The 22592-nt window shown below is 39.0% G+C and overlaps 1 protein-coding gene and 2 pseudogenes across 1 annotated transcript; all 3 read right to left on the bottom strand.

The window, feature by feature from the left end:
* Window positions 1–600: 600 nt before the first annotated feature.
* LOC131361414 (serine protease 27-like) lies at window positions 601–4555 on the bottom strand (annotated as a pseudogene).
* A 7706-nt stretch (window positions 4556–12261) lies between these two features.
* Window positions 12262–15069, bottom strand: LOC131361411 (serine protease 27-like; annotated as a pseudogene).
* Window positions 15070–19917: 4848 nt separating this feature from the next.
* On the bottom strand, window positions 19918–22190 carry LOC131361409 (serine protease 27-like). Its single transcript, XM_058402481.1, has 7 exons — window positions 22058–22190; window positions 21806–21826; window positions 21531–21702; window positions 21172–21440; window positions 20659–20798; window positions 20338–20513; window positions 19918–20219 (listed from the first exon to the last, which is right to left on the bottom strand). Exons 1-7 carry the CDS (start codon window positions 22107–22109, stop codon window positions 20213–20215), a joined length of 837 nt encoding a protein of 278 aa, XP_058258464.1. The 5' UTR covers window positions 22110–22190; the 3' UTR covers window positions 19918–20212.
* Between the last annotated feature and the right edge of the window lie 402 nt (window positions 22191–22592).

Raw genomic sequence — 22592 nt, 5'->3', positions numbered from 1 at the left:
ATACCTTTGACATTTCCCTGCCAGACCATGGGGCAACCCTGCAATTTTAGTCGAATTCTTCCTGGGTTGTGTGTTTCATTCAGCTGGTTTGTGTGTTTCATTCAGCACACCATCCGGTCAGTTTATTCACCAGTTTCTGGTACGTGTTGGAATCTGATGTGTTTGTTATACTTAGCCTTGATCGAGTATTAGTATAGTATTCCTATTTTCTAATGACTGATTTCTTTCCATTGCCACAGTTTATGTTTCCACCAAGTACCTTATTCTGCAGTGTAATTGAAGAATTCTGCACTTGCTCCTGTCAAAATACATTACTAATTAGTAAGAAGCTTTTTCTCCATAAATGTTCCTTTTCTAAACCTAAATTTAGGATTCCCTGAGATTCACTCTGCGAAGTACTGCCAGCATTATGATTCAAGTGACAACCAAGCCAGTTTGTCACAACATAATGATTCATTGCAACTGTAAGCATGTGCAAAAGCAATACATACAATACATACAATATTAACAAAACAAGCCAGAGAGAAACATCAAGAGAGAATGACAAGATCGGTGACTCAGAAAACAAGATGTTTATGCAGGTAAAAGTTATGTAATTGTACATAGTTATAATTAATTACGGGAAGATAATTACAGTAAAGATATCTAAGCCAGGTTATTTGTAGCACCATTCAAACAGATTATGCACATTCACCATTATTACAAGAAAGCTTAACTAGGATGGTGAATATGAAATATATTACCCATGGATCTGGGTACTACAGTAGATGCACTCTATCTGTGATATTTTTTGATTATTGGTTCAGATGTTCAGTGTTCAGATGCCCACAGACATCTGGCCACATAATGTACTACATTGTATTATTTCTGTTGGACCAAGCACTATGTTCATTTCATGGACACTCTGCAAACGTTTGGAATTGTTGGAGGACAAAATGATTCTAATCATTGTTCACTGCCCAGAGACAGATTGAAAGATTTAATCAGCGTTTAAGAGCATGACTCATACATTTGTACAGTAAGTCTAGTTAGGATTCTAGCTGCTGCATTCTGGACTAACTGGAGCTGGTTTATGCTCCTCCTGGAATATTCAGAAAGCAAGACATTACAGTTGGACATTCAAGATGGATTTTAAGATGGTGTCTATCATCTGGCTTTGCCGAAACATATAGCTGTGTGTCATCAGCATAAGGGAATCTACTACCATGTTTATGAATACATTTTCTAGCAGCAGGCCTAAAACTGAACCTTGTGGAAGACTGAACATAACCTTAGTATGCATAGAGCACAAGACCTGAGGCTGGAGAGGGCTGTTCCCTTAACTACAACAACTTTTTCTAGCCTATCAAATAAAACAGTATGATCAAAGAAAAGTATGAAAAAAAGTTCAAGCAACACCAGCAAGGAGACACAACCCTGATCTGTGGGGTCAGATGGTGATCCAATCAAAGATGATATCTCTGGGAGATTATTGCTAAAACTATGAGCAGTAGATGACATGAATGTACATTTTATGTGACAGCTTTGCAAGCTGTTTATATTATGACTAATTACATGTTAAATGAGATGAGCTAATGATCTGAGATAGCTTTAGACTGTGGAAATGTGACTAAATATTTTAAACTTAACCTGAAAAAATGTTTATTTATAGAATGTTTTCAATATTTAAGCTACATCAAGTGATATCAAATGATTAAAAACATTGCAAAATATGTAATATCCTGTACATGTAGTACATACAAAATTATTATTTCTACAGTCATCTTTATTACAACAAAGCTTACATACTATGACAATGTTTTGATAATTTTTTTGGATTCATGTATGAAAAAAATATATAAATATAGACCCGTATAGTTAACATATATACATTGATAAAATAAGATGCTTTCTTGTTGCCTGATCCATCATTAGAGTCTCATGTTGTCCCACTGTGTTAGTACCTGGTAAGACACAAGAACACATTAAGAACATGAGTTAGTGAGTTACTGTAAATTAATGACTCCTGGCCTGAGATTGCTTTGTATATACATATATTTAATGTTCATGACCAAATAATGTCTTATGTGATAAAGCCAGGCAGATTTTGGTTGATGATGCTGGATATCCAGTTCTGGTATGGAGATACCCGAATGTACACACCAGGTGAGTTCATCTGAGCACAGCCCCTACCCCAGCTAGTGATACCAGCCTGAATCCAGACCGCACCCTGTTTAGTCACCAATGGACCTCCAGAATCTCCCTTTAAAAGAGTAACGTAAGTTTTGATGTTTTTGATTGAACCATAATGAATTCATAATGAATTATTTTCACAAAATAAGGTTGATCTACATTGTATTATTCAGACATTTATTTATGTTATGTTTATTTATTATCTGTGACTCTGTGTGTACCTGGCAGGTGTCTGTGCCTCCTGTGAGATAACCAGCACACATCATGTTTGTGGTAATGGATCCAAATCCCAGTAGAAAATCACAAAGATATGTATTGACCGTGGGCACCATTGCCTCCTGCAGCACACCAGGATATGGAAGTTGCACTGCACATAAACAAATACAAACATATCTTAAAAGGGTAACAAATTATACACCAGATTGGCTGCTAGAACCCAACTATGCACCCATTTTCTCTGCTTTCTTGAGATCTGGCTTCAGGTTTATGAGCACCAACTATTCACAACCCTTAATCTCAGGAAGCCTGGTCTAGAGTAGTTGTAGCCTCTACAGGCATTTCAGAATCCTTACACAATTGTTTGTCTTTTGGGGCAGTGATGAAAAACCTTAAGCCATATGCAGCTCTGCTACTACTGAGACACTTATATGATAATGCAAATGAAACACATCTGTGGTTGAGATTTGCCTAATAAGTACAATATGAGTATGTTTACTTGTGCATAGGGACCTGCATGTGTGTGTGTGTGTGTGTGCATGCATGTCTATGTATTTCACCTCCAGATGCAATGCTACCCTAACCTGTGATCCAACAATTGGTTCCAGTGAATTGGAAAATTGCTGCCTTGACCTGCGAGGCACACTGGTCTGATTTAGTTTGTGAAGGTGACGGAGGAGTTCAGAAGCAGAAGGGCAATGTCATTGTTTTGGGTTGCACTGTTGTAGTTGGGGTGAAGGATCACCTGTTTAACACCTCTTGAAATTTGATTGGGATTAGAGCCATTTAAAGTCTGTTTCCCCAAATACACAGTCAGGCTAGAATTGCCAGTGCTGAAGGAATTAAAAATAAAAAACAAAATAAAAAAAGAAATAAAAGTATTTAGTCATTTGTTCAGTTAAAGTTCTGAGAAATATTAGTACAGTGTTATGTATAAAATAACTGTCTTCCTGACAGTGTTCGGGGCTCAGACACAGTCTCCCAGTTTAAACGTTGACTAAAGACAAATCTCTTTAGCCTGGCATACATTTAACACATCACATTAACACAGCACATTATCATCTAGTACTGCTAATATTATGAACAGCAGCTACGCTAATGCTGTTCCATTGTTTCCCTTCTTCTACCCATCCCGAGGCATACAGAGACTGTGCTCCAGTGGCATCCGGAGATGGACCAGCTCCAGCCGGGTTCTGCTTGTGAGGATTGGGATATTCAAGCAGCGCTGTGGACAACAACCTCCTTATTGATTTACATAACACTATACACATGCTGTATCTGCATCACACAATTGTCACCCAAATGAGGATGGGTTCCCTTTTGAGTCTGGTTCCTCTCAAGGTTTCTTCCTCATACCATCTAAGGGAGTTTTTCCTTGCCACAGTTGCCTCAGTCACCTCAGGTTTGCTCACTTGGCATAACATTTAGGACTGTCTGTCTGTTTATGTGTTTGTTGTTTTCTTATGTTGTTTCTCATGTAAAGCTGCCTTGAGACAATGCTCTTTGTTAAAAGCGCTATACAAATAAAATTGAATTGAATTGAATTGAATATAAAATTGTACCTGGAGAAACAGTTGGCTGCTGTCAGAACCCAGTCTTTGTTGATGAGGGATCCTTCACAGAAATGACTTTTATATACAGGGCTCTGTATACTAACCTGCCATGGCCACACCCCATCTGTCCACCCACAATACGGGTATTAAAAGGTGCACTGCCACATTCTGAAATAAAAATATCAGTTACAATTCTAGTGTCAACAATCAGGATCTGACTGAGTAAAACTGAGGAATAGAAATGCCTCCAGAAAACAGTGAGAGTGATTAAGAGAAGTACCTACCACTGAGCTGGGAAAGGGAACCTAAAATGAGAGAAAGAATGTTGTTATAGAATATAAATTTACACCAGAGCTATGCATCCAGTATAGAATTGGCCTAAAACACTGACAGTCACATTTGCAGAGATTAAAAAAAACAACAACTAAGAATATTAATGCAGCAGCTCAGTTGTTTGTCTCGTCAACAGTTTCGTTGACATCATAGTAATTGTATACCATGAGTTACATGAGCTAAGGGTGATCATTGCAAATACCTTACTTTTTAAATACAAGACCAGGGCCACGAACACACACTGAACTCTCAGCATCTTTGTATTCAGCTCTCTATCTCTGTGCAAGTCAGCAAGTGTCCTTGTCCTCTCTCAGCACTCTTTTATATCTACCCAGTACTGCTGCAGCTAACAGTGTTACTGGTCTAACCTGTTCTATCACTGGAATGCCCTAATTACATAACCTTCTAGGCATCCAGTCAAAGTAGTTTGAATTCGATAAATCTGAAAATGCAGAGTGACACTCGGAATCAGATAAATAAATAATCCAAGGGTCAAAACAGGGTCAGTTTAGTGACACCATTTGGACTAAAGTTCACCAGCTGACCATGGTACTTTGCCAGGCTCTCTATGGGCCTTCTCCCTTGGTTAGAAGGAGAGTATCACCTGTAGAGATTAATTGCTTAGACTGTTGTATCATTTACACTTGAATAATTTGGTAGACAGTTTTATCCAGAAGGATTTACATCTTATACAGAACACAGTAGTTAAGGGTCTTGCTTAAAGCGCCCAGGAGCTCAGTCTTGGTGATGCTCATGTGTAAATCATGCATGGGAAAGTACAGCAATTTCCTGGCATGTTTGTTGTCTACACTTAGTTCTTACACAATAGTTCTTGGTATCACAGAATCTGTTCCACTGTAATGCTGATGAATATGGCTTTTGGAATGTCTTTTTACGTAAAACAAACAAACAAACAAACAATCAGAAAAAGAGGCTACTGTGCTACACTTCTACTGACTTTAAAATAAGGTGTGGAGGTCATAGTTCAGTATCTTAGCACTGATGCTCATCATGATGATAACTGCAGGTCACGTATGTAGACTGTAAATGCTGCAAGGGTTTTTTTTTTTTTGCTTAAGAGGTTGACATACCATTAATGGAAGAAATGAGACTAATAACATTGTTATAATAGAGAATATAAAAGGGTAGACATTAATGAAAGTCTGGAGAGGACAAGATCATCTGCTGAGTGCTAATATGGTGAGATCTTAATATATTTAACCAAAAATTATGTTTTTTTACAGATTTAGCTAAAAGGAAATTTTATACATTAGTCACTCGCATAATCAGCTACCTGTTTAAAGCCATTTTTTATTGTACAATTTGGTTGTTTAGTTTCTCCATGCATAATAAACACTCCTATAGTGTACTTCTAAGGCCAGATTCATCCCATCCTCAGTGCTTTGCATTGCCCACGGTAGGTGATCTGTAATCTGAGTATTCCCAAATATCAACAATTGATCTTTCTTTTGAAAGGGCAATTCTGGAGGTCATGTTTTGCATGATCTTTCTTTTCTTGATTTCCCTCTGTCTTGGCCACACAGTCCATGAGGACACCATTCATGACAGGATGCCTCAATTACCACCAGACCAAGTATAACTCCTCCTGAACTAATTGCCTTCTCTGTTTGGGTTGTCTTTAGAGGCTGCAGTGATAAAATTGTATCTAGTTCCAGTGTAGATGCCCCTCCATAGAGAACCTGGCAGAGAATCTTAATCTGCTGTAATCTTTACTAATTCACGGTGCCCTGTCCAGCCCTTCTTAGTGTATTTTTTATTGCTACCATAAGAATCTTGGTATGGACACAGGATACACTGTGTTGTTGCTAGATAAACCTTAAAAACAAAGCTCTTTGGAAAAGCAATTTTGTTTTAAAAAATGCTAAAAAAAATTTTTGAATATGATGTTTGGAATGCCATTTATGCTAAAAATGTCTTTAATTGCTTTTTCAGCAAGTGTAATTTATTTTCGTATTTTAGTAAATTGACTTTACTTTAACTCTTATACTGATGTTTCAAAACGTGAATTTAAATATTGTAATATGAGCTATAACTACTGTACACTGTGCACTCATATGAATGACCTTTATTGGAGGAATGTGACATAATCTTGATTACTGGAACTACATACTGGACACCAGCTCATTGCAGATGGATTTTTCAACCATGCTAGAATTGAAGTTTCTTTGGTAACTTTCCACAGTATTTAAAAAATGCAAAACTCATGTATACAGTGAGTGGTACAAGATAATGGTGACAAAAAACTAAAACACAGGCAAGATTTTGGGCTACATTTTAATTCTTTGGTCAGCTTCCAGGGCAAACACTGACACACCTCAGCCCCACCTGCTAAACAGAGGCAAAAGATAGAAAAACAGCTTACACTCACTGATAAGAAACAGGTGTGCCATGTTAATTTGCTTAATCCCCCAGCACTCCTGCTGCAGACTCATGCTAAACTCCATCCCAGCTGCCACAAATGTATTACCATTTGATCTGTTTTGAGGTTTGCTTTGATTATAGAATTTTTACATTTTATTTTGTAGTGCTAGAGTACTACACTCCATTGAAGTCGGCATCAGGTGAGAAATTTTCCTGTTATAATTCAGGAAGTAATATTATATATATAAGGTATATAAGGTAATATAAGGTAATTCCTAAAAATAAAAAGGATGTTCTGGTGATGCTGTGGATTTTAAAACCATTTGTGTATTTCCACCTGCTTTAGGTACCTTGCAGATGGCTGATCTCCTAGGTTTAAAAATGTTTGAAAGAAGTGAACACAATCCCTTCTGCAAAATATTTTTAAATGAAATCTTTGCTAATATTAATGCATAATTCCTTAGATTTAACATACCAAACCCAAGCAGTAATTGTTGTACCTCTAGGAGTGGAGCTGTTCTTAGGCCTTCCCCTGGGTCATAGACACTGGGCAATTCAGAATAACCTGCCTCAAGAAAAGTCTTTTTTCCTGATTGGCTCTTCCACTTGGCCATTTGAGTGGGGAAAATGTCCTGATATTCAGTTCACCAAGATTCCAAGTATTTCCATGAAACCTCCACATATGTGAATTGTGAACAGAACTCCAGAATTACTCACTATGTCCTCCAGGATGCTAAAATACCTGAATTTTGAAGACAGATCGGATGCCAGGGAGAGCAAGCAGGTGAAGGGACTTCATCAATGTTATCAGTGGTCACCATGGTTGCTAATGATTGCCATAATGATTGTGTCATACTGTGAGAAGGTGACATCTGACCATCTGACCACAGAGAGAATCTGTGACAAAAACATTTAGGTAGAAGGAGAAGTTTTCCTGCACCTTTGTGGGGTACTTTGGCTTGGGCACAGATGAAACTGAGGAGATGTCCTGTGACAAAGGAAGTATGAACCCACATAAGTCCTATGATTTAGTTTAAAGCCATTTATGATCTAATACCTAGTAGATATTAGATCTCATGCTGTTCACGAGTCGACTTATTGTCTGCTGAGGCATGGTATTCCACTTCTTGAAGGGCGGCCCTCAGGTCATTGAGGTTCTGGGGTGCAGGGTTACAAGCCTCTACACGGCGACTCAGCTGATCCCATTTCCGATCCCATCGACTTTCATCAGAGAACAGCACTGAGGCCCACTGGTCCCTCGTCCAGTGTAAATGCACCCTGGCCCATGCAAGATGACGCCTGTGCCTAGTGGTGTGGTCAGGTACCCTTGCAGGTCATCTAGCACGCAGACCATGCTGATGTAAATGGTTTCGAATGGTCTGACGTGACACTTGGGTGCCTCTCACCTCCCTTAAATGTGCCTAAAGTTGAGTGGCGTTCATCATCCGGTACCGCAGGGCACTGTTCACAATGAAGCGGTCATCAACATGGGATGTGGCCAAAGGACATCCACTTCTATGCCTTTCTGTGACTCTTCCAGTCTCTCTGTATCTCTGTCCCAACCTGCTGATGACACTCTGTGACACTCTAAGCTCAGTGGCCACTTCCCTCTGAGAACATCCTGTTTGAAGCCTCACAATGGCGAGGTCCTGTTGATCAATTGTTAGGTGTGGTCTTGATCTGATGATGTCAAAATGTGAACAGCATGATGAAGAGGACTGTTTAAATACCAATTCTAATGGAACCAGAAAATTTATTGATTGGTTCATGGATCAAACACCAGTTGTGAATTTTGCCATTAAGCACCTTGTTAGAGAACAGCAAGTTATGCAAAAAGAACACTGAAAGTTGGACATGTGCATGCAAAAGTGTAGAGAAGGTCAACTTAAGTTCACCTTCTCTACACTTAGGAGATTATAGTGCAAAGTCGAATATCCTTAACTTTTTGTGAGTAGTGTATGTGCATGAAACTCCTTTTACTCAAGTAATCTGGCTAGCATCTTTTTGACTTAAGTGACATGGAGTCTGGTAAATATATCAAAATGTTGTAATTCCCAGTGGCTTTGTTTTGTTGAAATCTTCTGGAAGAATTTACTGCTTGGGACTTTTTTTTCAAGCTTTTGATGGTTGTCAAGGACTGATGTCAGTTAGAGTCTGTACATTGACTTTCCAGGAAATCTGAGGGTTGTGAACCTGTGCATCACAGGGAACTTGGTGGTGACTGTGACAAGTACAGATATTTGTTCCATGTGCACAGCATTGATATTGAGGGTTAAGGGTATCAGTGGGACCTCCATCCGGTGCCTGGAACATTGGGGGTGGGGGGTTGAACTTCTGATGTTGCTCTTAATAAAGTTTCCAGCAGTATCACTGCTGCAGTGCTTCTAGTATTTCCTACCATCTTTGCATCCTGTTTGGGAATGATTTTCTCCTATTCCTCTGGATTCCAAATATTTCCACAGATTCTTACTTGTATTCAGATTTGGGCTTTGACATGCTCATTGTAGAACATAGAACGTGCTGTTATTTAACCACTTTTGTGGGTTTCCGGGTCTACAGACACACTCACCAAACCACACTCAAGCTGTAGATCAGCACAAAGTATCGTCAGTTTGTTCTGTGTGCCGTGCCATTTGTTGACACCAGCTTCACCAGAGCTTGGATTCAGCGGCATATAATGCAGTAAAATGAATCCTGGTGGGCCAGAGCAGGTGAAACAATCTGCCAAAATCACCTGCAGGCATAAGGAGACCACTCTGGCTCAATATATTATGCTGGCTATCTGCCTGGACAACTGGCCCCCACACTCTCACTCCATTCCCTAGCATGCCAAGCCCGGGAGCACCCGAAGCCATTCAGACTGGCCAAACGAAAGTCTACTCTGAGGAACACCAATATCACCAATGTTTTCAGTGTGTTCTCAAGTATCAACCATCTCTATTCTCATAGTCAGGAGAGCCGTCGGACATCACTGTGGTGGAGGTTTGGGAAAGTGCCCATGTGCACCTCCAAAGAGCAGTTTGCAACTAATGCCCTCACACATCCTCCAGCTGTGTTTTTACTGTGGCCAAGCTGGACATCAATACACTGCCTGCCACCAGAAAAGCTAACTGCTCAAGACACCATGGTGAGTCCCTCCGCTTGTCCCTTTAGTTTACAATTGCTGGTACATAAACTCTATGGTAAATCCATCCATCGTTATTCACCGCTAGCTTGTTGGGAAACTTCAACTCCCAACTACCACCTGCACTATTCCCCTGAAGATCACAGGAGTGGACAAGCAACCTATTGGGCACAACCTCGTCGGTTACCAGACCACACCCATCACACTGCAGATTGGGCTATTCCATACAGAGGATACAGTACTACTCTTCACTTTCAGGTCATAACTCCAGCTAATTAGACCATCCTGGGGTTTTCCTGGCTCCGGGACCACAACCTTCAGATGGCCCTGCAAGGAACTCACTCATTGGTCGCTTCACTGCCTATGACATTTCTTCAAATAGCCCCTCCACTTCCTATGTTGCACCATGTCAGTTCAGAGCCCTAATAAACATGAAGGGCTCATCTATGGCAATGGAGATTGCAACAGCTTTTCTTTTGAACACACATTCCGGAGTTATGGCAATCCTGGAGGACACTGTCAGAGGAGTGCACTATACATCATGCTTCTGGGGGGCATTTTGTGGAAAACTCGGAATCAATGTGGGCCTTTCATCAAGCTAGCATCCCCAATTGAATGGCCAGGTGAAACATTTAGCCAGGACCAGAAACAGTGCAGTGAGCAAAAATGCCCTTGCTTTTGGGTATCAACCACCTCTATTCTCATGGTCAGGTGAGCCATCGGACATCCCTGTGGTGGAGGTTTGGAAAAGTGCCCATGTGAGCCTCCAAAGCGCAACCTCTTCAGGCAAATCTCAGGAGATGCCCTCACCCACCATACCAACCTGGAAAGGTGGTCTGGCTATCCACTAAGAACCTGCACCTAAAGCTACTCAGCCACAAACTGAACCACAGGTACATTGGCCAATTCAAGATTGTAAGACAAATTAAACCAGTAACGTACCATTTGCACCATTTTTGCCTGTCTGCTTCTGCATTTCTCCTTCTTTCCATGTTTGACCCTTAAGCTGGCCCACACCAGTGCCTTGACTAGGGACAACTCCACACCACCACATAGAAGTCAATGTATCCATTATGCTGTGGATTGGCATGAAGTATCGTCAGTTTATTTTGCATGCCAAGCTATTTGTTATTGCCACTGTGTTTTGCTATTGTGTATGACCTTTGTTTTGCTTATTGGACTCATAACTCTTTTTGTCTTTTGCCCTTGTTGGATTTGTACACCACACTGACTGTGTTTTCTGTTTTTTTTGACTCACTACCTGTTTCACGGCCTTGTTTTGCATCGCTGTTTAGGACTTGTTTGTTTGGACTCTGTTTGTTGTTATTAAAAGTCTTTTTAGACCGCATATGTATCCTGCCAGCTCATACTTACAGCAAGGTTGTGATCATCCTGAATTAATCCACCTCTATACCATCATTATGATGCCACGGCAATAGATACTAATCAACCGTTAAATAGCAAAGTAAAAAGGAAATTAGTGTACAGTATTTCACACCTCACAAGGAATAGTCCATTTTATTACAGTCCACGTTGAAAATGTATTTGTAAGGATGTCTGCGACCAAATCGATTTCTTCTCCGTCAGCCATTGTGAGTTAAAATATATATATTTTATTTAGTTTGTGCAGTTCGCTGCCTCTGACTAAAAATTGCTGATCGTAATCGTATGCCTGCTAGATGGCCCCAGTGACACCAACTCGAAATCTGATTGGTTAATGTAACAATTTCATTGCCACTTATTTTAAGCTATGGGCACCTGCACTATTGATTCTGAAGGCCTTAAGGCAGATTTTTTTCACCCTGGCAACACATGATGTCAGCCACTGGCTGAAATATGACTGGATAAATACTCTTATCATAAATATACACTACTGGAAGCAGCACAACCAAGAGAAAAGCTATGAAATGTAGAGAATAGACTATTGGGAATAATTTAATACACATTCATGGAAAAATATATTAAATATAATTCAGATCACTGCTGTTTATGCCAACAGAGAAGGCCTTGCTGGCTCTGACGGCCCACCACTGTTACTGCCACTTGTCTGGATTAAGACTCAGCATGAACACTGGTGATCCATATCCCTCATTTGGCTATAGTTGTTTTGAAGAAAATCTTTGTAGTACTGTAGCAATGTGTCAACATTTCTGCTAAAGCAAAATTATATTTAAGCCTAAATTGTTCACAATTAGGCACCACATCAAAGGATGACTCAACAACTAGAGGCTCACAGAGGTCATTATTATTAAATTAGGTTAATAAATCAAAATTTAATAATGTGTACATGATCATAATCATCACAACATTTATCATAATTACAAAAACTATAACTCGTATATCAAACGTATAAATCTCAGTAAAAAAAAACAGACATGTAAAGCAAAATATGTTAATATTTAACAAAATGATAAAAAAAAACAATTATACATTCTGACATAAAAATGTCACATCATGGATCATTTGATCTGCATGTTATGATTTGGCACAGGTTTTACGCCAAATGCCCTTCCTGATGCAACTCTCCCATTTAACCTGTGTTTGGGACAGGCACTGAGAGTTAACTCTTCAGTGGCTGGGTTAGCGTGCTGCCAGGGAATCAAACCCAGGCTGCGGCAATGAGAGCATGGGATCCTGCCGCTGGACCACCAGGAGCCATTCTGACATATAAAAATAATAATTTAAATTCATTATCATTCTGCCTGTCTATCAGTTCCACCACTGGTCCTCCCACTGAGTTAGTACCTGTCAAGACACAAGAACATATTGATTCAAATTTATTAAGTTGCTTTTCAAACCAATCAATAACTCATGACCTTAGTTTATTATATATACTTATAGGCAAATAATGTCTTACGTGACAAAGCCAGGCAGATTTACTTGGATGACACTGGTTATCCAGCTCTGGTACTGGGACACCAGAGAATACACACCAGGTAATCTGGCCTTAGCACAGCCCCTACCCCAGCTAGTGATACCAGCCTGAACCCAGACTGCACCCTTCTTAGTTACCATCGGACCTCCAGAATCCCCCTATTAAAAAAGAAACAACTTTCATTGTTATTTTTATCTAGTTTGTATTATTATTATTATTATTATTATTATTATTATTATTATTATTATTATTATTATAAATTTGTATTTGTTCATATTGTATCTGTGACTTTGTGTGTACCTGGCAGGTGTCTGTGCCTCCTTGGAGATAACCAGCACACATCATGTTTGTGGTAATGGATCCAAATCCCAGTAGATAATCACAAATATATGTATTGACAATGGGCACCATTGCCTCTTGCAGCACACCAGGAGATGGCAGTTGCACTACACACAAATACCAAATACAAATCTATCTTAGAAAAGAAATAAATTATAACCCAGGTTGCCTGAAACCACATATACACTCAATTCAGGTTTATGAACAACAAATATTCACAACCCTTCTGCTCAGCCCAATAAGGATAGAGTCATTAGCTTGTCCTTGACTAGTTGTAATCTCCCTAGGCATTTTTAGAATCCTTACAATGCAGCCAAAGCCCTTACATGATGATGCAAATAAAACACTTGTGTGATTGAAACTTGCCTAAAGTATAAATGTATTTATTGTACAAGGACTCATGCATTTGTGTGTGCATGTCTATGTATTTTACCTCCAGATGCGATGTTTCCCCAGCCTGTGATCCAGCAATTGGTTCCAGCTGGAAAATTGCTGTTTTGAGCTGTGAGGCACACTGGTCTGATGTAGTTTGTGAAGGTGACGGAGGAGTTCAGAAGCAGAAGGGCAATGTCATTGTTTTGGGTTGCGCTGTTGTAGTTGGGGTGAAGGATCACCTGTTTAACACCTCTTGAAATTTGATTGGGATTAGAGCCATTTAAAGTCTGTTTCCCCAAATACACAGTCAGGCTAGAAGAGCTAGTGCTGAAGGAATAAAGACAGAAATAAAAGTATTTAGTCATTTGTTCAGTTAAAGTTCTGAGAAATATTAGTACAGTGTTATGTGTAAAAGTCTACCTGGAGAAACAGTGGGCTGCTGTCAGAACCCAGTCTTTGTTGATGAGGGATCCTCCACAGAAATGACCTTTATATACAGGGCTCTATATACTAACCTGCCATGGCCATGCCCCGACTGAGGCACTCTGTCCACCCACAATACGGGTGTTTAAAGGTGGACGACCACATACTGAAAAATAAAAACATAATTTTACAATCCCATTGTAATCTAGCCATGGGGGTCACAGTACAGTAACTTCTGTGCCGGTCCCAAGCCCGGATAAATAGAGAGGGTTGTGTCAGGAAGGGCATCCGGTGTAAAACATTGCCAAATTTAACCATGCAAATCATCAGTACTCGAGGCATAGAGGAAGGCCAAAGGAGGCAAAGAGGAGGTACATCGATGTAATAAATGAGGATGAAGCTAGTGGGTGTAAGTGTTGAGGATGCAGAAAATGCAGAAGGGATAGGTGGAGAGATATGATTCGCTGTGGCGACCCCTGAAGGGAAAAGCCGAAAGAAGTAGACAATCCCACTGTCATTAAATCTGTCTGAGCAAAACAGAGGAAAATAACTACATCAAAGAGTGACATTGATTAAGATTAAAAGAAGTACCTACCATTGAGCTGGGAAAGAGAACCTGAAATGAGAGAATGAGTTGAATTAAGCATGTATAGTGAGGAATTAACACCAAAATTGCACACAGATATACAGACCTCAGACATGACTAGAGACTTGTGTTCAGAAGTTACACCAGATCACCATGCATGGGGTAGAAAATGAATCAAACAGAGAAGTATCTCCAATTATGACCTTCAAATGAAACTTTTCTAGCTCAGTACCAGCTTGAGTGAGCAAATTAAGATTTTATTTGTCACACACATTTAATAAAGTAAATCCACTTTGATTTATATAGCGCATTTAATGATGGACATTGTCATAAATATGCTTTATGGAAATCTAGATAAACATATAGATTTAAATTTAATGAGCAAGACAGAGGCAACAATGGCAAGGAAAACTCCAGATGAAACAAGCCTTATTAATAAATTAAACCAAATCTGTTGTGATTATTGTGATGAGTACAATAATAAATATCCATGTTGGCAACATTTTATTGTTCATTATCCCATTTTAATTTTCTAATTAGTAATAACTAATAAGCCTTACCTTTTAAATATAAGACCAGGGCCACAGTCACATACTGAAATCTCAGCATCTTTGCATTCAGCTCTCTGTCTCTGTCTGTGTAAGTCAGCAGTCTCTTGACACTTCTTACATCTAACCAAACTTCCTGTTACATCACTGGCTTCTTTCTCCTTTACACACGAAATAAAAGGCATGTTGTTTCTGCTCAGCATACATTCATAACATGTAATTATCTTAATGACAAGAGTTCCAGGTATGTGAACAGAAAATAGATGGGAAATTTATCGATAATTATTTAAAAGTTGTACTTCCTCAACTAAAACATGGCTCTATTCTGCACCTCATTTTGAAAACATTTCAGTGCAGCACTATAGACCAAGTGTCAAATTTATTTTTTTATATGCAGGAAGAGTGCTTTAAACATCTATAAAGTGTCATTTTAGATGACAAATAGAATAGAAAGCTGTAAACATTGTATGCAGTCATAAAGTGATACAGCGCTGCTGCTTCTTGGAATATAAATCCAATTTTGGCTATAACAAAAACCATCTTAAACCTTTGAAATTATTTAAAAAAGTTTACCATAGTTAAGCAGTATACCATTACTAAACTACTAATCTATATATTTTATTATAGCATTTTAATACTTTTTTATGGGATTTTATCAAAAGATCAATTTAATGACATCAGATCAGATTAGATTAAGTATTGGTAGCATTTCTGTGGGGACAGCAGGTCCTGCAGGGGGCCTGGAACTACAGGGTAGAGAGTTATATATGACATAGTTGATGCAACTAGATTCTATTCTATACTGTATATCTCCATATTTTTGTAATGGTGAATCCTAAAAGCCTGACCTAGCATCAACATGAGTCTTAGGAGCAGACAATTTGAGGACCACACTTTACCTCTTGGTTTGTTTGGAACCCTTCCTGCTGTGGCAATCAGCCTGGAACTTTGGTGTAAATAGTTAGAGCTTCTAGTAAGTTGCTGTATTCCAACTCACTCATTAGACAACATGCCTTTAAACAAAGATATAAAAATGTTTGTTTGCCCAAGGCGTGGCTACTGGTGACATCAAACATTTGAAAAAACCCTAGAGTATAAATGAGAATTTAAGCTCATGATGGGGAAACAACGTATTCCAGGAAAATGAATCAGATTTCCTCATTCAGGGCAGACCTGTAAGAGGAATCAGACAAACGTCAGAGAACTGATTGATCAAAACCAGTATTATAGTATTACCTTCTGATTCAAGGCAGTCTGACTTAGTCCACTGAAAGGTGTGTTTAGGGTCTTTGAGGTATTGGTAAACAGTCTAGTTTTTCAGCAGGTAATTGCCTAAAAGTCACCAAATATCTAACCATTGCCATGTAAACTACTATAAACCTACAAAAATGATCTGACAGAGTAGAAGAGTCAATACATCTCACAATCATTTAAAATAACGATAAACTCTCAGGATCCAGTATCAGAATAGGATGTTTTTTATTTTGAGCTGGTTCCTTACAAGGTTTCCTCCTCTTTCCATCTCATGAAGTTTTTCAATGCCACTGTTGCCTCAGGTTTCCTAAAAGGGAAGCAGAAAAAATTGTTTTAGATATCATAAGAATGAGTGGGGATTTTCACAGTTCACAGGATTTATTTAGAAATTTCAAGATAACTAGCAGATGAACTGATTACATTATTGAATTGATCCAAACAGGACCAAGATCACAAGGATGTCTTTTCAACAGCCTCTTCCTGTTTAAAGTATATTTTAAGGGTATTTCTGGCATAAAATTAGTAACAAGGAAGACTAGTAAAACTCCGAGTTTACTTTTTTAGTAAACTCCTAACACCTGGGTTAACAGGGGATGACTCCACCTCCAGTTTCCAGTTTTACTTGTGTTACATAACTTTTTTCTTGTGTACAGTGTGATAAGGTACATTGTTTAGATGCTTTCACTATTACCCCTATTAACTCTAGCTTTCATTAGGGGAAAAGTGGTATGTTTTAGACTGGACAAGTCAGTCAACAGAACTTTTTCACCTCCTGAAGAGGTTCAACATTTCACCTCCTGAAGAGGACACTGAAAGAAAAAAAACCCTGTGAAACGGAATGAAGCTGCACTACAAACCCCAAAAGAGTAATTTAGTGATGTCTATGTGTCACCGGTCTGTTGAAGTAATAGCAAACAATTGACATATGTAGCAGTACTGTCTCTCTTTAGAAGAGAAATTTTTAATTGGGCTCTCGTTCCAAGGGTATAAAACTGGCATTAGTCATAGGGGAGAACCACCACCTAGCACTGCCTCATTTCTGGAGCACTCTGTGAATGCCCATGAGGTAAGAGCTGTTTGTTGCATTCGTATTGGCAGGTTGTTGGTTATGCAGGGTTTATTTGAGTCTGTTTTATTTCTAGTGTTGACTGAGGAGCCTGGCGGGATACTTTGAGTAATGGCTTTAGGGGAATGAATGTTGCACCTCACGGAGCTCCTTGTGTGTGTAAATTGCCATTTAACATGTATGTCATTATTTTTAACAAGGGTTTGTTTTAAATAGCTAAATTAGCAACTTTTAATCTGTTGGTGTATTTGGTATCTACCCAGTTATTGGTTGGCTAAGCAACCTTGCAGCAGGTTTTGGGCTTTTGGGTTTCATATGACCATCTTGGAGATTTGCTTTTGCATCAAATTGTGGTGAAGAACTACTAGGACACCAGACTGAGTGAAAAAGACTTATCTTCTCTTTTGTAACTGAGCATCAGGACAGTGCGAGGCTGGTGCGGTTGTCCGACTGGACCAGGCCCTCGTTGCAGCAGTATTAGCGGATTTGTCTTTATGCATGTCTCTTTAGCGCTTTCTGTTCTAGCTCTAGCTGTTCTAGCAAGATTTGTGGAACTGGACCAACTATTAATGTTGCTTGGTGCCATGTAATCCTCCAGTTTAAACAGTCAAAGGTGTGACATTAAATTAAAGCGTTAGTTTTTTTAGCCACCGAGGCATCACCATTTTGTTTTGTTGTTTGGATTTCAGTTTTGTGTCTTTTCTTTATTTTTTTACTTCTTGGTTTACCTGTTTTTGATGTGTTTGTGGTGCGTTTGACAGTTGCAGTTCTCACAATGGTGTGTTGTATGTGGTGTGGTGTTGGGGTGCACATAAGTTTGGTGCCCTCTGGCTTAGGGAGGCCAGCACTCAATTCTGGAGAAGTAAAAATTGTGACTACCTGTTTTCTTCATTTTAAATGATCTGCTAAAGTCTATTTTTTAGTTGACTCTGGTCTGATACCTGACTCAGCTGTAACTAAATCTGCATGTTATGTGAATTTAACATGGAGGGTTAGTCCCTAGTAACAAGTCCCCAGTGTAGCGTAGTCAGTTACTTTAGGTAGCAGCCCAAATTTATCTTATCACCTCCTTGTTAGGGCCAATAATCAGGTGAGGGATTAAGGCTTTTGAGTTATTTATGCCCTGTCTCTACGCACACTACTACATATGCAACCAAATATTAAGTGCTATTTACTTTAGCCAAAAAAATATCAGGAAGAAAAACTCTACTTTTGCTTCAAATCAGCATCAATTCAGGGATTTTGTAGGATCAGAGTCAGGTGTATGACCAATTATACCAAGCAGGTGCTAATTATCATTGATTGTGTATGGAAGTTGAAACGCAGTCATTAGCTGAAACAGAAACAACTGTGTAGTAGCTTAAAACAGGGTGAGGAATGCACCAAACTCTGCTACTAAGTTGAGATTGTAGAAGACAAATTCATGTCACAGGTCATACACCATGACAAGACTGAACAAGACATAAGGTATTTCTACTGCATCAGCAAGGTCTCTCCCAGGCAAAGATTTCAAAGCCAAGTGGTGCTTCAATATGTGTTTTTAAAGCTATTTTGAAGAAGCACAAAGAAATGGGCAATGTTGAGGACCGTACATGCACCAGTTGACCAAGGAAACTTAATGCAGCAGGTGAAATACCCTTCCACTTTAGAAGTCCAGCAGTGGCATCAGTAAAGAACTGGTAGGACACAGGTACAACCATATACTGTCCGGAGAAGTCTGGTCAGAAGTGGTCTTCATGAAAGAATTGTGGCCAAAAAGCCATACCTCTGATGTGGAAACAAAGCAAAGCATCTCAACTATACATGAAAACATAGGAACTGGGGTGCAGAAAAATGGCAGCAGGTCTCTGGACTCATGAGTGTCTGTAGGCAATAGTGAAGCATTGTGGAGGTTCCATGCACGTTCAGGGCTGCATTTCTGCAAATGGAGTTGGTGATTTGTGTCTTCAATGCTGAGAAATACAGGCAGATACTTATCTATCATGCAGTACCATCAGAGGTGTCTGATTGGCCCCATATTTATTCTGCAGGAGGACAACAACCCCAAACGTACAACCATTGTCATTTAGAGCTATCTTCAGTGTAGAGAACAACAAGGAGTCCTGGAAGTGATGATCTCAATATCATCTGTCTGAATTACATGAAGAGGCAAATGAATTTGAGGCAGACTACCTCCACAGATGATCTGTGGTTAGTTCTCCAAGATGTTTGGAACAAAAACTGTGTGCAAGTGTACCTTGAAGAATTGATGCTCTTTTGCAGTCAAACGGTTGTCGTATAAAATATTGATTTGAATTGGACTTCTCTGTTCATTTATTTTCCATTTTGTTAAAAAAAAACTATTAACACTTCTATTTTTGAAAACATTCTTGCTTTACAGAATTTCTTTTTCACAAATTCCTAAAACTTGCTTAAAAATGCCTTTGAAGTCTTTACCAATGAATACATTGGAAAAATTAAAAAAGTGCTAGTTTTAGTATTTCAGAAAGGGGTAGGTCATCTGCCATTTGTAGACAGTCAGTGACTTGGCTGTTCTGACATCTAAGAAAAGTTCATCGTAGCACCTAGGTCTTGAGAGCCTTGCGGTACACATGTGCTTTCACAATGACAAGGTCTTAATCCACAAAGCATACTTTTATTGCACAAGAAACTTTAGTACAATTAGTAATGTAACTGCTTGAGGCAAAATGAAATTACTTCCAAACTATTCACAAATAATCAGCAAGTGTGACATTCATATGATTTTATTTACATTTAATAAATGGATTTTATTATTATTACAAAACTGCTTAAATATAACAGTTATATATATATCAAAGGTATTAACTTTATCTCTGGTAAAACAATAAATATAGAGTGGTGGAGTAAAAAAAACATTTCATGTTAAATTAAAAATTGTTATTGTTTAATTAAAATGACAGCATTTTGCCCATTCCATCAATACTGCCACCAGTCATCGCACTGTGTTAATACCTGCCAAGACACAAGAACAAATTATGAACAAGACCTAGTTAAGTGCTGTTAATGCTAATCAGTGAATGAGAACTGATTTTGTTATATACAGTATATTCATAACCAAATAATGTTTTACTTGACAAATCCAGGAATGTTTTCCTGGATGATGCTGGATATCCAGATCTGGTACTCAGACACCAGAGTGTACACAAGGGGTGAGTTATGCTGAGCACAGTCCCTACCCCAGCTAGTGATACCAGCCTGAATCCAGGCTGCACCCATCTTAGTCACCATTGGACCTCCAAAGTCCCCCTTTTAAAGGAGAAAACATGTTATGCTGTAATCTCTGTGTTTTGTGGACATACACACAATTTTATTATGCATTCACACTAGAAAGTTGATTTTGTTTGTATTATTTAGATATTTGTTCATATTTCATCTGTGATGCTGGGTCTACCTGGCAGGTGTTTGGGCCTCCCTGTATATAACCAGCACAGATCATGTTTGTGGTAATGGATCCAGGATTCAGTAGGAAATCACAAAGATATGCATCAGCAATGGGCACCATTGCCTCCTGCAGCACACCAGGGGAAGGCACTACACACAAACCATTACATGTAAACACCACTATCTTAAAAAGGTAAAAAGCTCATACTCATCTGATTCCCAAACCCCCCGGAGTTCCCCCAGTTCCAGAGGCCAGTTGCACCAGCTCGATTGTAAGTCTGGGATTAATGTCAGTCCTAAACTATTTCTTGAGAGGTGTTAATTTAAAGTGAAGCAGTGTATTATAGAAATTAAATGTGCAGCAAGTTATTATAGAAATTAAATGTTTTCAATGTTTCTGAATCTGTAATACAAACTCCAATCTCTGTAAACACTACCTTCAGGATTGAGACTAATGGCTAGTTGTTTGAATGAGTTTCAGTATTGCTCTAAAGTTTCTATATTGATTTGGCTATCCATTTACCTGCAGCGTTAACATTTCCCCAGCCTGTGATCCAACCTATGGTGCCGTCAGGAAAACTGCTGCCTTGTCCAGCCAGGCACACTGGTCTGACATGATCTGTGAAGTTGACAGAAGCATCTAGATGCAGAAGTGCAATGTCATTGTTTTTGGTTGTGCTGTTGTAGTTGGGGTGAAGGACCACCTTTTTAACCTTTTGGGTAATCTGATTGGGACTGATGCCATTGAAAGTCTGTATCCCCATATATGCGGTCACTGCAGAATTCTCTTCACTGAAAGAAAGAATTTCAATTATTTTCTTTAGTTAGCTCTCTGAGAAGTGTCTGTACAGTGTTATGTGCAGAAATGTGTGTGATGTTAACCTTGAGAAACATTGAGCTGCTGTCAGGACCCAGTTTTTGTTGATGAGGGATCCTCCACAGAAGTGGCCACCTTGTTTACCGGGTCTCTGTAGACTAACCTGCCATGGCCATGCCCCTTCCAAAGCATTCTCATCACCCACAGCGCGGGTGTTAAATGGTGCACGACCACATACTAGGAAAAATGAGAAACTCTATTACATATGTTTGTATGTGTTTCTTTTTTACTGATCGAGCAGAAAAGAACATTGTGATTTTAGATTAAGAAAAGTACCTACCACTGAGCTGGGAAAAGGAACCTGTAGAATGAGAAGATGACATAAAACATGCATTACAAAATGCTATGCTGACTGTATACTGTATACTAATTATAAATACCAGATAACTAGTAAACAATTCCTGTTATTATGGGTAGGAAACAAAAGTTCAGTTCTGTTTGAATCTTTTTATACCTCCATTAGTCAAGCAAACAAACTAACATAAATATAGCGACATTTATCAGCTAAGAGTCACAATTGTCAATGCCTTACCTTTAAAATACAAGACCAGGGCTACAATCACACACTGAAATCTCAGCATCATTCAGTCCTCTGTCTCTGTCAGTACAAAGCAAGTGTTCTTGTTCTCTTTTGACAGACTGACTGATATAGACCTCTCACTGTGCAGTTTGTCAAACTTACTACCTCCTTAATGTAGGGACATCCTCCTTAAGGCGGGAAATAACTTATTACTGGATTTCCAGTTTAGTCACATAACATGCATTATCTTCTTGGCAGGAATTCCATGAGCATGAAAAAACAAAACAAAGAGGAACTATATGTAATGAGGTATAAACAGGTTCCTGACCTGTACACAATTTAACACCTACTGCTGAATACAGAGTAGAACTTTTGTTGAATTTTATTTCTATAAAGCTTTTAACAATAGACATTATCACAAAGCAGTGTTACAGAAGTCTGTGTGTACATTTTGATCTCTTATGATCAAGCCAGAGGATGGCAGAGATGAAGAAAAACTCCATAAAACAACAACTTGAAGGAACCGTAAGAGGACCTTGAAAGGGAA

Source organism: Hemibagrus wyckioides, linkage group LG11 (assembly GCF_019097595.1).
Source record: "Hemibagrus wyckioides isolate EC202008001 linkage group LG11, SWU_Hwy_1.0, whole genome shotgun sequence".
Classification (NCBI taxonomy): Eukaryota; Metazoa; Chordata; class Actinopteri; order Siluriformes; family Bagridae; genus Hemibagrus; species Hemibagrus wyckioides.
The sequence above is the reverse complement of the archived record's forward strand: the minus strand, read 5'-3'. Positions and strand labels throughout refer to the sequence as shown.

Bases quoted from the DNA above. Each gene is read 5' to 3' on its own strand.
- LOC131361409 (XM_058402481.1), bottom strand. From the start codon at position 22,109: ATGATGCTGAGATTTCAGTGTGTGATTGTAGCCCTGGTCTTGTATTTT. The intron at 21,441-21,530 runs GTTAACATCACA...TCTTTCTTTCAG, and splicing joins GCAGCTCAATGTTTCTCAAG to TGAAGAGAATTCTGCAGTGA. The intron at 20,799-21,171 runs GTAAATGGATAG...GTTTGTGTGTAG, and splicing joins GGGAAATGTTAACGCTGCAG to TGCCTTCCCCTGGTGTGCTG.